The sequence below is a fragment of the Gossypium raimondii genome, chromosome 5, assembly GCF_025698545.1.
Source record: "Gossypium raimondii isolate GPD5lz chromosome 5, ASM2569854v1, whole genome shotgun sequence".
NCBI classification, from domain to species: Eukaryota; Viridiplantae; Streptophyta; class Magnoliopsida; order Malvales; family Malvaceae; genus Gossypium; species Gossypium raimondii.
This window is the reverse complement of record NC_068569.1, coordinates 14,026,493-14,041,686: the sequence shown is the minus strand read 5'-3', so window position 1 is coordinate 14,041,686 and position 15,194 is coordinate 14,026,493. Positions and strand designations below refer to the sequence as shown.

The window sequence follows — 15,194 nt, the reverse complement described above, 5'->3', positions numbered from 1 at the left end:
TCCCTCAATAAACTAATCCTGCTTCTTGTCTCGTTCGCCACCTTTTTTTTTTTTGGAATCCAATCTCATCGTGTACTTCGAAGTTAAATAAATTATCCAAAATTTTATTTAAAATTCCGAAATATTCTTAGTAAACTTTTATAATATTAATTTCACTATTAATTAAGACATTAAATTTTAGATTTAATATCGTCTGAACTCTATTGAAAACATGAATGCAAAAATAAAATTATCTTCCCAATTTTAATAATACTTTTGTTACCCTAATAAAACCAAATCATAGAACGAAAGTGGGATGATATTGAAATAATCTTGTTTGAACGACAATTCAGTGTTTATTATTGATAACGAAAAGGACTTAAACGACAACTTAAAGTATCCTATTTTATCCTTTCCAAAAAGAAAAAAATCCTCTGATAGGGACAGCCATGTTACCGCCACGCAGCTAACGCTAAACCCACGCGGCGACCTTCACCAAATGGCAACCTACTCTCTCCACACACTCAATCGCCCCCTTAATTTCCACGCTCCCACGCCGCGACTTAGACAAAAAGTAGCCGTTGCAACACCCACGTGGCAGCTTGCCGACATTGAAAGCTGCTTCAGGTATACTAATCTATTAATTGTTACTTCATTTAAAAAAGGAAACTCATACCCGTTAAATCGAAACGACACAAGAAGAAAGCGGACCCTACCGAAACGTTAACATCAAGGCAACTGCCAACCTGAACTACCATTTCCTATATCTTCACAACAGCGAACAAAACCATTGTAACAAAATAAAAATCAAAACCCGCGAAAATTACTACAAACATAAATCCTGTTTGAGACCAAAAAAAAAAAAAAAAATCCACCGATCTCATAATATAAATGACTGTTTTTTGTTTGCTTGGGGTTTCTGGTTTTTAGTTGCTAACCTGCTTTGCTTTATCAACAACAAAGAAGGTTTTTTTATTATCCATTTTTGGGTTTTCGGTTCCCGGTTGCTTGCGTTTCACTTTCATGTCTAAGTAGTGGAGAAATGATATTGCTTTTTATCGAGTTTTGCAGTGATCCAAACACTCCCTAATTCAACTTCTGATACGCATCATTCAATTGTCTTTGGTTTTGGCCTTCTAGATTGCCCGAAAATTATTCCTTTCTATTTCCGCCCCACTTGAAGAATCACAAACAGAAAACGAGTAAGGATTTGTTTGTACTAGAATGTTTTCTTTGTTTCCCTTTTCCTATGACTTCTGTTGATTGTTTTTTAAGTTATTTCATATTGAGAGGACTTGAAAAAAAAATCCTTCTTTATGTTTTTTTATGTAAAGCAATGATTTTTGTGTGAGTTTTATGTTTAAAGGAGTCAATTTTCCTGTGAGGTTTCTGTTTATATCCGGAATATATTGCAACCTTAAGAGTTTAATCGTTTAATTACGGTGGATTTCCTGATCTGGGAATTATCTTCGTGTATGCAGAGAAGATTTTATATAGATGGCAACACTAAGTGATATAGGGGTTGCAGCAGGCATTAATCTGCTAAGTGCTTTCGTTTTCTTACTAGCGTTTGCTATATTGAGGCTTCAACCTTTCAACGATAGGGTTTATTTTCCGAAATGGTATCTCAAGGGTTTAAGAAGCAGTCCTTCGAGGTCTGGAACATTTGTTAAGAAATTTGTCAATTTGGACTTCCGTTCCTACTTGAGGTTCTTGAATTGGATGCCAGAGGCTCTCAAAATGCCAGAACTCGAGCTTATCGATCACGCCGGCTTGGATTCAGCTGTTTATTTGCGCATTTACTTGATAGGGTATGCTGTAGGCCATCTTAATTTCTTAAATTGTTCATTTTTTCCATCACTGTTATTGCTTTGTTGCTTATGCTCTAAATGGAAATATTAATTTTGCTTATAAGCTGTATCTGTTTGTGGGTCTCCGTATATATGTATATTTATTAATTTTTCTTCTTAAGATGATGTAGTTTTTATGAAATGCGTTAGCTAATGACAGGCATTAATCATTTATCTTTTTTTCATTTCGTCTTTGTCTTGTTCTGATTGCTGTCTTATTGTTCTGTTTGCAGACTAAAGATTTTTGTGCCTATCACCTTCCTTGCATGGGCGGTCCTAGTGCCGGTTAATTACACTAATAAAACATTGGAGTTGCAGCTGAAGAATGTTACTTCAAGTGATATTGATAAGCTCTCGATTTCAAACGTTCCAGATGGATCGGATAGGTAGGAGATATTCTATCACTGCAAATTTCTTTTGTCTTAGTCTGTGATTCAGGTTACAATGGACTAATATTTAATCATATGTTGTAGGTTTTGGACACATATAGTAATGGCTTATGCTTTTACCTTTTGGACATGCTATGTGTTGCTAAAAGAGTATGAGAAAGTTGCGAATATGCGGTTGCAATTTCTTGTATCAGAAAAACGCCGGCCTGATCAGTTTACTGTAAGATGTGTTCTTTGCATTATTATCAAAAAAATTATTTAAACTTACTCTTTTTGTTCTGTATTATAATTCAAAGAGATATGATGCCTTTTACTAAATTGCATTTGGAATGGAATTTGATTTTTTTAGGTGCTTGTGAGAAACGTACCACCGGATTCAGATGAATCTGTAAGTGAGACTGTGGAGCACTTTTTCCTGGTTAATCACCCTGATACCTATCTTACACATCAGGTGAGTTCCTCTTGCATTTGTTCCAATGATTATATTATCTTCTTGTTCAAAGACATTTATCATAGAATTCAGTTCATGATATAGTTTTCCTTATATTCAGGTAGTATGCAATGCAAACAAACTTGCGAAGTTGGTGAAGAAGAGGAAAAGTAAGCAGAATTGGCTTGACTATTATCAATTGAAGTATTCCAGAAATAATGCAAAAAGGCCTATTATGAAGGTAACTTACTGCCGTTTGTCATGGTTTTAGAATCTGGTCTCCTGTTGATGTTCAGCTCTGCTTTATATTTCTGATGTCTTGACAAGCATATTATCTCTTTACTAGACTGGTTTTCTCGGGCTCTGGGGTGAAAAAGTGGATGCAATTGATCATCACATAACTGAAATCGAGAAGTTATCCAATGAAGTAAGTATTTCCATTTTTAACTTGCAAATTCTCTTTAGGTTGATTTTTTATTTGTTCATTCAGTCGAAAGATTCAAGCCTGTTCACGAATACTGCATCTGAGCCACAGCCATTTGTTTTTCTCCGCTGATTGTCTTTCAACACTTGTTTTCATTATTCAGATAGCTGAAGAGAGGGAGAGGGTCCTAAAAGATCCAAAATCCATAATGCCGGCTGCATTTGTTTCCTTTAAATCTCGATGGGGTGCAGCTGTTTGTGCTCAAACCCAACAATCCAGGAATCCAACCTTGTGGTTAACAGACTGGGCACCTGAGCCACGCGATGTATATTGGCAAAACCTGTCAATTCCTTACGTCTCGATAGCTGTCAGGAGGCTGATCATGGCTGTAGCATTCTTCTTCCTGACTTTCTTCTTCATGATCCCAATTGCATCTGTACAAGCTCTGGCCACAATAGAAGGCCTTGAGAAAGCAGCACCATTCCTGAAGGCCCTTATTGAAATGTGAGTTCCATTTTATTTTCAAAATCTTGAATCATTATTTAGATTGCAATGCTATAATTAATATTGACCTTTTTTCCCCCCTCTGCAGACCGTTTATTAAATCGGTTATCCAAGGTTTTCTACCTGGTATTGTTTTGAAGCTCTTTCTCATTTTTCTGCCAACTATTTTGATGATCATGTCCAAGTTTGAAGGGTTCACATCAATATCATCTTTGGAAAGGAGATCAGCAACTAGATACTATCTCTTTAATTTAGTGAATGTATTCCTCGGCAGCGTAATTGCAGGCAGTGCACTGGACCAGCTAAACACGTTTATTAAGCAATCAGCAAATGAGTATGTTTTCCTTCCATTTTCTTCTGTATATGTCTGTTATGGTTTTGGTGTCTAAATTTGCCTTAATTTCGATATAAACGATTCTCCCCCTTCTTTGCAGGATTCCTAAAACAATTGGTGTAGCTGTACCAATGAGAGCAACTTTCTTTATTACTTATATCATGGTTGATGGATGGGCTGGAATAGCAGCAGAGATTTTGATGCTGAAACCGCTTATAATTTACCACTTGAAGAATACTTTCTTGGTGAAAACAGAAAAGGACAGGGAAGAGGCAATGAACCCAGGAAGTTTGAGCTTCAACGTTGGAGAACCTCGTATACAACTCTATTTTCTACTTGGCATGGTTTATGCTACCGTGACACCTGTTCTACTTCCGTTCATTTTAGTTTTCTTCGGGCTAGCTTATGTTGTCTTCCGTCATCAGGTAAAGAACTTCGACACATAATATTCAAGTAGAGTAGTAAATGAATCTTTTTGCTTTGTCTGATTCTCTCTATTTTGTTCCTTTGAAAATATAGATCATCAATGTTTACAATCAAGAGTATGAAAGTGCTGCGGCATTCTGGCCTGATGTTCACGGACGCATTATAATTGCTTTGCTTGTCTCGCATGTCGCGCTCATTGGATTGTTAAGTACAAAGCATTTGGCTCAGGCAGCACCACTTCTCATTACTCTAGCTGTTGTCACAATCTGGTTTTACAGATTCTGCAAAGCGCGATATGAACCTGCTTTTGTCAGATATCCTTTGCAGGTTTGTTGGTGTTTACATATTTAGTTGATGATTTCATCCGTGTTTTCAGTGATTCATTCATAATTAAAGCTTTCATACTCTTATTTAATGAATTTAGTTAAATGACTACCACTAGAGTGATGAATGACATGTTCAATCATCATAATCATTACTTTCTCTGTTGTTTGTTTCAGGAAGCAGTAATGAAAGACACTTTGGAACGCGCACGGGATTCAAACTTCAATTTGAAACCCTATCTTCAAAATGCATATATCCATCCAGTTTTCAAAGAGGAGGAAGATGACGAGGAGGAGGAGGTTGTCAAGTTAGAAAATGAGAGTGTGTTAGTACCCACGAAACGCCAATCTCGAAGGAACACACCAGTACCTAGCAAAATGAGCGGTGCATCCTCACAATCCTTACCGGAGGCTGTTCCTGAACATTCGGTGCCCTAAACTAGGTAACAACAGTGAACCGATTTTGTCACCATACTGCTATATTTGACACTGAGCAAAACTATGCAGCATACTGAGAGGATGGCACTGTAAATTAAACGAACAAATAATGTAAATTAAACGGTCAAACTCTATATCTGTTCCATGCTTTTTTTTTTGTTTGCAAGGAAGTTCTTGAGCAGGGGATTGGTATCCCATTATATGTTTCATGAAAATCACAAGCTTTTAGTTCAAACAAAATATCATGATAGTTCATGTTGTTTGACTAAGAAGATAAGAATTGGCATAGTACCTTTGATCAAATTGAGGGACGTATGATAGGAAACTTGTGACATTTTTATTACAATTTATTTAATTATTTTTTCGTGTAAGAAAACTCCACTGTTCAGTATTTAAATACTTTACTTACATCCAGTCACGGGGCTATGTGAAGCTTTCCTAGTTTACTTGGTTACATTTCCTCCTAACTTGTAACATCTATAACCCTCATCCGTCGTCAGAACAGGGTTACAAAGCATTACCGGACTTTACAGAATAAATACGAATATTTTATAGCATTTAATAAATGTATCAGAAACCAATTATAAAATACTCATATTGTACCTTATATGAGCCCTCAAGGCTCAATATACACCTTAAAAGTGAATCGGGACTAAACCGGATACTCAGGGACCTTTTCGCAAAATTTCAAAAATTTTCTTAGGAGCAGGGGACACGGCCGTGTGGTCGGCTGATGGCTCACACAGCCAGGAGACACACCCGTGTCTTAGGCCGTGTGGGCATTCGATGTGAGGCACACGGCCGTGTCCCAACACGTGTAACTCTCTGACTTGTGCCACACGACCAAGCCACACGCCCGTGTGCAAAAACCTGGGCATTCTGTTTCGAAATTTTAAGATGCAGGGGATACACGGCCAGACTACACGCCTATGTGCCAGGCCGTGTGTCACACACGGCTGAGACACACACCCGTGTCTTTGCCCGTGTGGACGAAAATAGACCATTTTAAGGCCACTCTTCTCACCCATTTTGACATCAATCAATACACAACATTTCAATACATCAATATATCCCAACTAAGCACTCAACACAAACTAAGCACATGTCTTAAACATGACATAACATCACAAATACTTACTTAACTATTATACTTATTTGTTTAACCTATTTCATAGATTTATCAAATCTACTACTAATTACATACTTACAAACATTTATCGTTTAGAACCACAATTCAACTATTTCATTGCCAAACCAACCCTATACATGCCATATAAACTAAATTTACATTGCAAAAATTACCGGATTAAATTGGATAGTGTAGCTTGATGTGTTGATTCAATTCCCCTACCTCACAACAATCTACAAAGACATTAAACAAAACAAGTAAGCTTGATGAAGCTTAGTAAATTCGATGATTTTAAACATAAATCTTACCGAACATTGAACATATTACAACCAAATCAAGTAAGTAAATCATTCAAATTATATTTCCTGCCAACCACAACTTTAATTTATGAATTCACATCAATACTATCAATAATTTTAAATCTTCTTATATTAATTTCATATGTCACTTCCATCCCCTACCAAATCGGAGTACGACTTATGGATGTGAGTACATCGTATTCAGAAGCCCGAAAGCTGCACTGAAGCACATAAGTGCTAAACATGACCTGTAAGGGTTGAGCTGAGCTCATAGGAACTGAACGGAAACCCATTAGGGTTAAAAAGAAACTCATATGAGTTAAGAGCTAAATAAAAAGTAAACACGAAAGTTCACAACAAATGTTGAACCTTGGTTTACTTAGATAATTTGCTGTCAATTCATCTTTTACATTACCACCAATTCATCCTTTACATTTTCCGTCAGTTCCTCCTTTACATTTTCCGTCAATTCATCCTTTACATTTTCATCAATTCATCATTTCCCAATAACGATAGTACTGAATCCCGCGTTTTCGACCGGAGTTGAACATTCAATTTAATTTCTTTATTTTAACAATAATTTTATTTTCCACAAATGATATGAATAAATACATACTACCATTCATTAATTTAAAATATAATATTAAGGTTTAACCATACGAACTTACCTGGGTTAAATGGTGAAATTTGTAGTAATTCAGAGACTATTCTACTATTTTCTCTTTTTTGCATTTGTCTACGGGCTCTTGATCTAAAATGTAAAATTATTCATTCATCAGCATATATTTCAGTTTCAGTCCACTTCACAATTTATACCCTTCAATTTTCAAAATTACACAATTACCCTAACTTTTATAGTTTTTACAAATTAGTCCCTCACCAGTTAGCCTATCAAATGAGCTAAATTTTCCCAATTGACAATTTATCTAAATATTCTAAACTATCACACAATATTTGATAAACAAAATTTGATACCAAACCCTAATATTTAATCTTTTTCACAATTTGGTCCTAAAATCAATTTCTATTGAAATTACTTGATAAAATCATCATATAACAAAATTAAAGTTCTAAATCCATGTTAATTTATCACAAACTTCCAGCACTCATCAATGGTAACTTTAAAATTACCCATGAAATCAAAAGCTACTGAAATAGATAGTTGGACCTAATTGTAAAAGTCTTAAAAACATAAAAATTTCAAGAAAAAGGCAAGAATTAAACCCAATTGAAGTAAAAATATGAAAAACTAGCTTTAGAAGCTCTCCTATGGCTGTTTTTGGTTGAAGATTGATGAAGAAATGTCTATATTTTCAATTTAGTGTTTGTTTTAAATTTTTATCTTAATTCCCAAATGACCATTTTGCCCCTAAATCATCAAATTTCAAGATTTTTCTCTGCACATGCCGTTTCAGCCTTCTAATTAATGTTTAATTGACTCTTTGGTCCTCCCCTATTTACCACTTAAGCCATTTAACCCATATTTCTTTAATTAGCAAGTTTTGCATAATTTTCAATTTAGTCCTTTTTACTTAATTAACTATCAAAACATTAAAATTTTCTAACGAGACTTTAATACTAAAGTAATAAAACTCCGTAAATATTTATAAAAAAATATTTACGGCTCGGTTTATAAAATCGAGGTCTCGATACCGCATTTTCGAAACTATTTTATCTAATAAGTCTTTCTAAAACACTAATCACTAATTCAGAAATTTTTCTAAAATCACACTCAACTTGAAAATAATAAATAATAAAATTTTAAACTCACTCATAAGATTTAGTGGTCTCAAACCACTGTTTCCGACACTACTAAAAATTAGGTTGTTACAACTCTCCCCCCTTTAGGAAATTTCATCCTCAAAATTTTTTACCTGGAAATAGATACAGATATTGTGATCTCATCAATTCCTCTGTTTCCCAAGTAGCCTCCTCTGAACCATGATGGTGCCATAATACATTTACTAACGGTACTCGTTTGTTTCGCAATTCCTTAACTTCTCGAGTCAAAATCTTCACTAGTTCTTCTGAGTACGTCATTTCCGGTTGCAACTCAATTTTAGTATGAGGAATTACGTGTGAAGGATCTAATTTGTATTATCTTAGCATCGATACATGGAACACGTTATGAATCTTCTCAAGTTCCGGAGGCAGAGGTAATATATAAGCTACAGGGCCGATTCTTTCAATAATTTCATATGGTCCAATAAATCTTGGACCCAATTTCCCCTTTTTGCCAAACCACAATACTTTCTTCCACGGTGAAACCTTTAAGAACACTCGATCACCCACATTGAATTCTATATATCTTATTTTCAAATCTACATATGATTTCATATGCAAATTCAACCAACGGTAAATACTTTTCCCAACTACCTTCAAACTCTAGTATACAACATCTCAACATATTTTCCAAAATCTGAATCACTCGCTCTGATTGCCCATCAGTCTGAGGATGAAACGCTGTGCTGAAATTTAGTTTTGTACCTAGAGCCTCTTGAAATTTATTCTAAAATCTCAACAAAAACCTTGGATCCCGATCTAAAATAATAGATGTGGGGACCCCATGTAACCTCACAATCTCTGATATATATAATTCCGCTAAATTCTCAAGTGAAAAGTCTGTTCCGAAGAGATAAAATGTGCCGACTTAGTCAATCTATTAACAATCACCCAGATCGAATCTTTCTTTTTCGAAGTCACAGGTAATCCGGATACAAAATCCATTCTGACATGCTCCCATTTTCACTCAGGAATCATGACAGGTTGTAACAAACTCATTGGTACCTGATGTTCTTCTTTTACTTGCTGACAAATCAAACACTTTGCTACGAACTCACAAATTTCTTGTTTCATATCCGACCACCAATACATCTGTTTCAAATCACAATACATCTTCATACTACCTGTAATACCCCGAAAATTTCTACAGTAAGGAAAGTAAGATAATATCTCTGATATAGTAAAATAAGGAAATAAAGTGCTAAAAAGAGTAACTTTGAGTTATGGCAACATTGGGAATTATATTATGACATATTAATTCAAGAAAGGATTAAATCGCAAAAGTGAGAAAAGTTTTGTTACTCAAGAGTAAATACTCAAAAGTTGAGGGGTTAAAGTGTAAACATGAAAAATTTGAAGGACCAATAGGTAAATATTTTAAGGGTGGAATAATCTAGAAACTAAGGAAAATGGATGGATTGGGACCAAATTGAATAGATGAATAATTATGAGGGACTAAATTATAATTTTACCAAATTAAAGTGATGACTCAATTTTAAAAGATCTAAAGGGCAAAATGGTCAATTTGAAGAAAGAGAAATCTAGAAAATAATGATGATGTTGGAGATATTTTAGAATAAATAAATAAATAAATATTAGTTTATTAATATTTTAATTGGATTTTGAATGACGTTTTATTATTTTATTATTATTGTTATTATTAATATTATTGTTATTATATTATGAAATAAATTAAAATATGACAAATGGATGATAATGATAAAACACATGTGTAATAATATGTAAATGCACAAATGTAATATTTATATTGTTTATTAAATAGCTATTTATTATTATTAACTATATATATATATATAAGATATAAAGTAAAAAAAAAAGAAAGGAAGAAGAAAGTTACAGAGAAGAAACAACGAAAATAAGGGAAAGAAAAGAACAAGGGGAAATTAGAGAATTGAAGCTTGGAGCTTATTTTGGTAAGTCAATCAAGTCCTTTTCTTTTAATTTTGATATTTTAGAAGCTTTAGAATAAGGTTTTGATGAAACTAAGTTAACATATTGAAAGTTTATGAGTTCTCAAGTATAGTTTATGTTGAACAAAAACATGAATTAGGGACTTAATTGAATGAATTTCAAGCTAGAATTGATAAAAGGATTAAATTGAAAAGCAAGCTATAAATTTTATGTTGTAGGGGCTAAATTGAGGAAAATTCAAAGTTAGGAAAATTTTCTGAAAATTTAATAGTTAAATTTGAGTTTGGATGGAATTTGAATAGAAAAGAAGTATGAATTGAGTTAGGAAAGTAAGTAAACTTAGTTAGAATTAAATTGTAAAATAAGTTATAAGAAACAGTTTTGGACAGCAGCAGTGGTCTAAATTTGAAAAATCACCAAAAATTGTGGGAATTTAATTAGAATATGAATAAAATATGAAATTAAAGCTTATTGAGTCTAGTTTCTCATAGAAGAAATGGTGTAAGCAATGGAATTGAAAATCATGAGATATAATTAATTTTGTGAGACAAGGTCAGAATGATTTCGAGTTCCCCTGTTCTGACTTTAGAAAATCATTAAAAATTGTAAAAAAATAATTATGGGATAAAATTATATTTTTAGAATATTAAATGAGTATATTTTCAAAATAAACAAACGAGAACATTATTCGAATTCTGTACAATGAGATAATTAATTTTTAGTGAAGAGGGGTCAGAACTATCGAGCAGTGAAACAGGGGAAACTTTAAAGAATAAACTGTACCATTTGGCTGATCCAAAAATTCTGAAAATTTTATGGTAAGAACATATGTGAGTCTAGTTTCAGGGAAAATTAACGGATATTAATTTGGAGCTCTTTAGCTCGAAATAAAAATAAATTAGTGACTCAGACTCAGACAGACAGCTTGAATTTACATACAAGAAAATAGTGGTAGTATGGATAATGTTGTTTAAATGTGTTATACACATTAAGGATGTGGAATGGAGAGGAGGAGGAGGAAAAATTAGAAAATATATGAATGATTTGTGTATAATTGGTAATACGCTCGATTATAATTGATAGACGATGAAATAGAAATGATGCATATATTTTGTGCAATATTGGTCATGTTTTGAGCTCAGGTGGGAAAATAAAGTTTCATAGTACGTACGTATGGTATACTTAGCATGTGATTTGGCATGAAGTAATGTTATGAATGGTTTATGAATTAACTCATGTTGGTAAGTTACATGTGAATAATATAGTAATATAATTTTATAAATTGTTAGTGATATGATTTGAATTGTGAATATGAGAAATTGTGATTTGAATGAAATGAGAATGAAGCATTGAATTGCATGAGTATGTATCGGGTATCGTAGGCCCTAATTATTATGATCATAATATTTTGAGGATATAATTGTGAAAATATAAATGTTTGAATAAAAGATTTAATTTAGATGAAGTTTTATAACTCGGTTAAATACGTTTACAAGTGTATGTGTTCTGGTAATGCCTCGTACCCTATTCCGGTGTTGGATAAGGGTAAGGGGTGTTACACTACCTGGATGAATAGAATACATGCTACTGTGAGCTTCAGAAAGAATATTATTTTTTAAATTTGAATTATTTGGAACACAAATTCTATTACGCAACATACCATTATCATCAATGCTATACTCCGAACTCAAATTGTCCCGAACCATCTGTCGTTTCAACATCAACTTTGGATCCTCGTCTTGTAATTTTCGAACCCGTTGGAGAAACACAGGTTTCGTTCTCAATTCTGCTAATACAAATCCATCTTCATTAAAAGATAAATGAGCGTTCATCGCTCGGAGTGCAAACAAAGACGACTTCCGGCTAAGTGCATCTGCAACCACATTATCCTTTTCCTGGGTGATAATCAATAACCATATCATAATCTTTCAGTAATTCTAATCACTGTTTCTGCCTCAAATTCAACTCTTTCTGAGTCATCAAATACTTTAAGCTTTTGTGATCCGTATACACGTAACATTTTTCACCGTATAAATAGTGTCTCTAAATCTTCAAAGAGAGTACGATTGCAGCCAATTCTATATCATGTGTAGGATAATTCTTCTCATGCGGCTTTAATTGTCGATAATCATAGGCCACTAATTTTCTTGACTGCATCAATACACAACCTAAACCATTCAGAGATGCATCACTATAAACAACATACGATACACCAGATTTTGGTTGAGTTAAGACCGGTACTTCTGTTAGCATTTTCTTCAACTAAGTAAATTTTGGGCAGAGGCTATGAATACCTCAATGTACTTGCTTAACAGGCTGTTAACAAATGCTGTTAAAGAAAAAACTCCTTTTGAAGCTTGGTTCGGACTTAAGCCAACAGTTTCACACCTAAAAGTGTTTGGTTGTGTATGCTATACACTCATTCTAGCTGAGAAGAGAACCAAACTTGAAAAATGATCTATGCCAATGATCTTTGTTAGCTACAACAGTACAAATAAAGGCTATAGGGTCTTTGATCCCTCGACAAAGAAGATAATGGTGAGCAGGGATATGAAATTTGATGAGGGAAATGTATGGAATTGAAATAGCACAGATGCAAGCTTGAATGAGGAAGGCTAACAGGACAGTAATTTGCAACCAACTGAAGAAGAAGAGCCAATTGGTGATGACTTTGATGATGAACCTGTGAAAGACACAAGAACCATCACTGATATCTATCAAATGTGTGATGTTGCAATACTTGAACCTCCTAATTTTGATGAGGCTGGCAAAGAAGAATTTTGGAAAAGAGCCATGCAAGTTGAAATAGAGATGATACACAAGAATGACACTTGAGAATTAGTTGACAGACCAGAAGAGGGTTATTGGTGTGAAGTGGGTGTTTAGGGTCAAATACAATACTGATGGGTCTTTAAACAAATACAAGGCAAGGCTTGTGGTAAAGGGATACATCCACCAGTATGGGATCGATTTCATTGAAACCTTTACTCCTGTTGCAAGGTTATATACTATAAGGCTTCTGTTTTCCTTGGCTGCTCAAAAGTAATGGAGAGTGCACCAAATGGATGTTAAGTCAGCTCTTTAAATGGCCTCCTTAAGGAAGAAATCTTCATTGAACAACTAGATGGGTTCAAGGTTCCTGATGAAGAGGACAAAATCTACAAGCTGAAAAAGGCCCTATATGGTCTAAAGCAGGAACCAAGGGCCTGGTATGAAAGGGTTGATGCATACCTGTTTAGGCTCAGGTTCGAGAAGAGTATTAGTGAGCCTACTCTTTATGTGAAGAAATCAAAGAATGAAACTCTGCTGATTGTGTCACTTTATGTGGATGACTTGTTAGTAACTGGAAGCAAGAGGGAGATGATTGATGACTTTAAAATACAGATGCAGGATGTCTTTGAAATGACTGACTTGGGAGAAATGACATATTTTCTTGGCATGGAAGTAATTCAGACTGATCAAGCTATCTTCATAAGTCAACAGGCTTTTGCTTTGAAGATCCTAAACAAATTTTGCATGTCCAACTACGAAATTGTTAGCACATCAGTGGGTCAAGGTGAAAAATTAACCAACAATGGCAACCATGAAAGAGTTGATGAAAAGGAGTATAGAAGCCTTGTATGTTGTCTGCTCCACTTGACAGCTACAAGGCTTGATATCATGTTTGCTGTTAGCCTTCTATTTAGATTCATGCATTGCTGCGATGTTGTTCACTTTAAAGCAACCAAAAGAGTTCTTAGATATGTGAAAGGGACTTTGGACTATGGAGTGAAGTTTGAGAAGGCAAAAGAGCTCAAGTTGATAGGGTATTCTGATAGTTATTGGGCAGGATCCATTGATGACATGAAGAGCACTTCTGGCTACTTCTTCACTCTTGGCTTAAGGGTCTTTTGTTGGAGTTCAAAGAAACAACAAACTGTTGCTCAATCAACAGCTGAAGCAGAATACATTGCAGTTGTTGCAGCTGTTAATCAAGTCATTTGGCTCAAGAAGCTCTTGTGTGACTTGAATGAAGATCAAGTTGATGCTACTAAAATTAGAGTTAACAATCATTCAGCTGTTGGCATAGCTAAAAATCCAGTATTTCATGGCAAGACCAAGCATTTTAAGATTAAATTTTATTTTGTTAGAGAGGTTGAACAATCAAGGGAGGTGAATCTGATTCATTGCAGCTTAGAAAATCAGTTTGCTAATATTCTAACTAAGTCTCTCGGTGCTACAAGGTTTGATACTTTAAGAAGAAGTATTGGTGTTTGTTGCATACAATCCAAGGAGGAGTGTTGAACTTTGGCCTGCAATGTAACAACAAACCAGCATTGAAGCTGAACCAGTGCAGCAGCAACATTTTGTTTGTTTTAGTTGTTTTGTAATTTGACTTTGAGTTAGTAGGATTAGTTGCTGGTTTGAATGATTTCCAATGTGATGTAATAGCTGATATGTCAACTTCATTTTGTGTGTAATTTAAGCTATGTTTTAGTCAAGTATTAGTAGGAGCAGTTATACATTAGGTGGCTGCCTTGTATCACATATATGTTTATTATCTTAATGAGAAATATATGAGATTTTCTTTTGTTTTCAATTCTCCTTAGTTTACATGTCCAAACACCAACACTTAGCTTACAAAAATTTGAATTATCTTATTTCTCAATATATAATCAGAATGTGAAATGGTGTGATAACACCAATGATTAATGTGTTATATATCCAAGTCAATTTAATGAGAATAATGCATTGAATTGTTTGAAATTATATATTACCATTTTCTAGAAGAGGGTGAAATTTCATGGATCACTAAATTTCTGGGTGGCGATTCTTTTTAATGTACAGTAGTATAAATAGTACAGAAATGAATGTCCTTCCAGTTAAGTTTTGACAATTTCAAAATTGTGGGTCTGAATTCACGCTACAATGCATGAGTGATGTCTCAAATCTCTCCTTTGAATCAAATTTATGAT

The 15,194-nt window shown here is 34.2% G+C and overlaps 2 protein-coding genes across 3 annotated transcripts; one reads left to right on the top strand and one right to left on the bottom strand.

The window, feature by feature from the left end:
• Nucleotides 1–773: 773 nt before the first annotated feature.
• LOC105769661 (calcium permeable stress-gated cation channel 1) lies at nt 774–5,292 on the top strand. 2 transcript variants are annotated; one of them, XM_012590433.2, is made up of 13 exons: nt 774–945; nt 1,051–1,181; nt 1,461–1,790; nt 2,063–2,215; nt 2,303–2,438; nt 2,568–2,669; nt 2,770–2,889; nt 2,995–3,075; nt 3,236–3,576; nt 3,665–3,910; nt 4,011–4,335; nt 4,430–4,663; nt 4,837–5,292. In XM_012590433.2, exons 3-13 carry the CDS (start codon nt 1,477–1,479, stop codon nt 5,095–5,097), a joined length of 2,313 nt encoding a protein of 770 aa, XP_012445887.1. In that variant the 5' UTR covers nt 774–945; nt 1,051–1,181; nt 1,461–1,476; the 3' UTR covers nt 5,098–5,292. The 2 variants fall into 2 exon arrangements, with proteins under 2 accessions (XP_012445887.1, XP_012445886.1); XM_012590432.2 differs by having other exon boundaries at nt 774–1,181.
• Nucleotides 5,293–9,270: 3,978 nt separating this feature from the next.
• LOC128040992 (uncharacterized) lies at nt 9,271–12,396 on the bottom strand. Its single transcript, XM_052630237.1, has 3 exons — nt 12,304–12,396; nt 11,900–12,134; nt 9,271–9,431 (listed from the first exon to the last, which is right to left on the bottom strand). Exons 1-3 carry the CDS (start codon nt 12,394–12,396, stop codon nt 9,271–9,273), a joined length of 489 nt encoding a protein of 162 aa, XP_052486197.1.
• Nucleotides 12,397–15,194: the final 2,798 nt, after the last annotated feature.

Bases quoted from the DNA above. Each gene is read 5' to 3' on its own strand.
- LOC105769661 (XM_012590433.2), top strand. From the start codon at position 1,477: ATGGCAACACTAAGTGATATAGGGGTTGCAGCAGGCATTAATCTGCTA. The intron at 2,890-2,994 runs GTAACTTACTGC...TCTCTTTACTAG, and splicing joins CAAAAAGGCCTATTATGAAG to ACTGGTTTTCTCGGGCTCTG. The intron at 4,664-4,836 runs GTTTGTTGGTGT...TGTTTGTTTCAG, and splicing joins TTGTCAGATATCCTTTGCAG to GAAGCAGTAATGAAAGACAC.
- LOC128040992 (XM_052630237.1), bottom strand. From the start codon at position 12,396: ATGCAGTCAAGAAAATTAGTGGCCTATGATTATCGACAATTAAAGCCG. The intron at 12,135-12,303 runs GTACTCTCTTTG...ATTATCACCCAG, and splicing joins ATATAGAATTGGCTGCAATC to GAAAAGGATAATGTGGTTGC. The intron at 9,432-11,899 runs GTATGTTGCGTA...GGGGTATTACAG, and splicing joins GTATAGCATTGATGATAATG to GTAGTATGAAGATGTATTGT.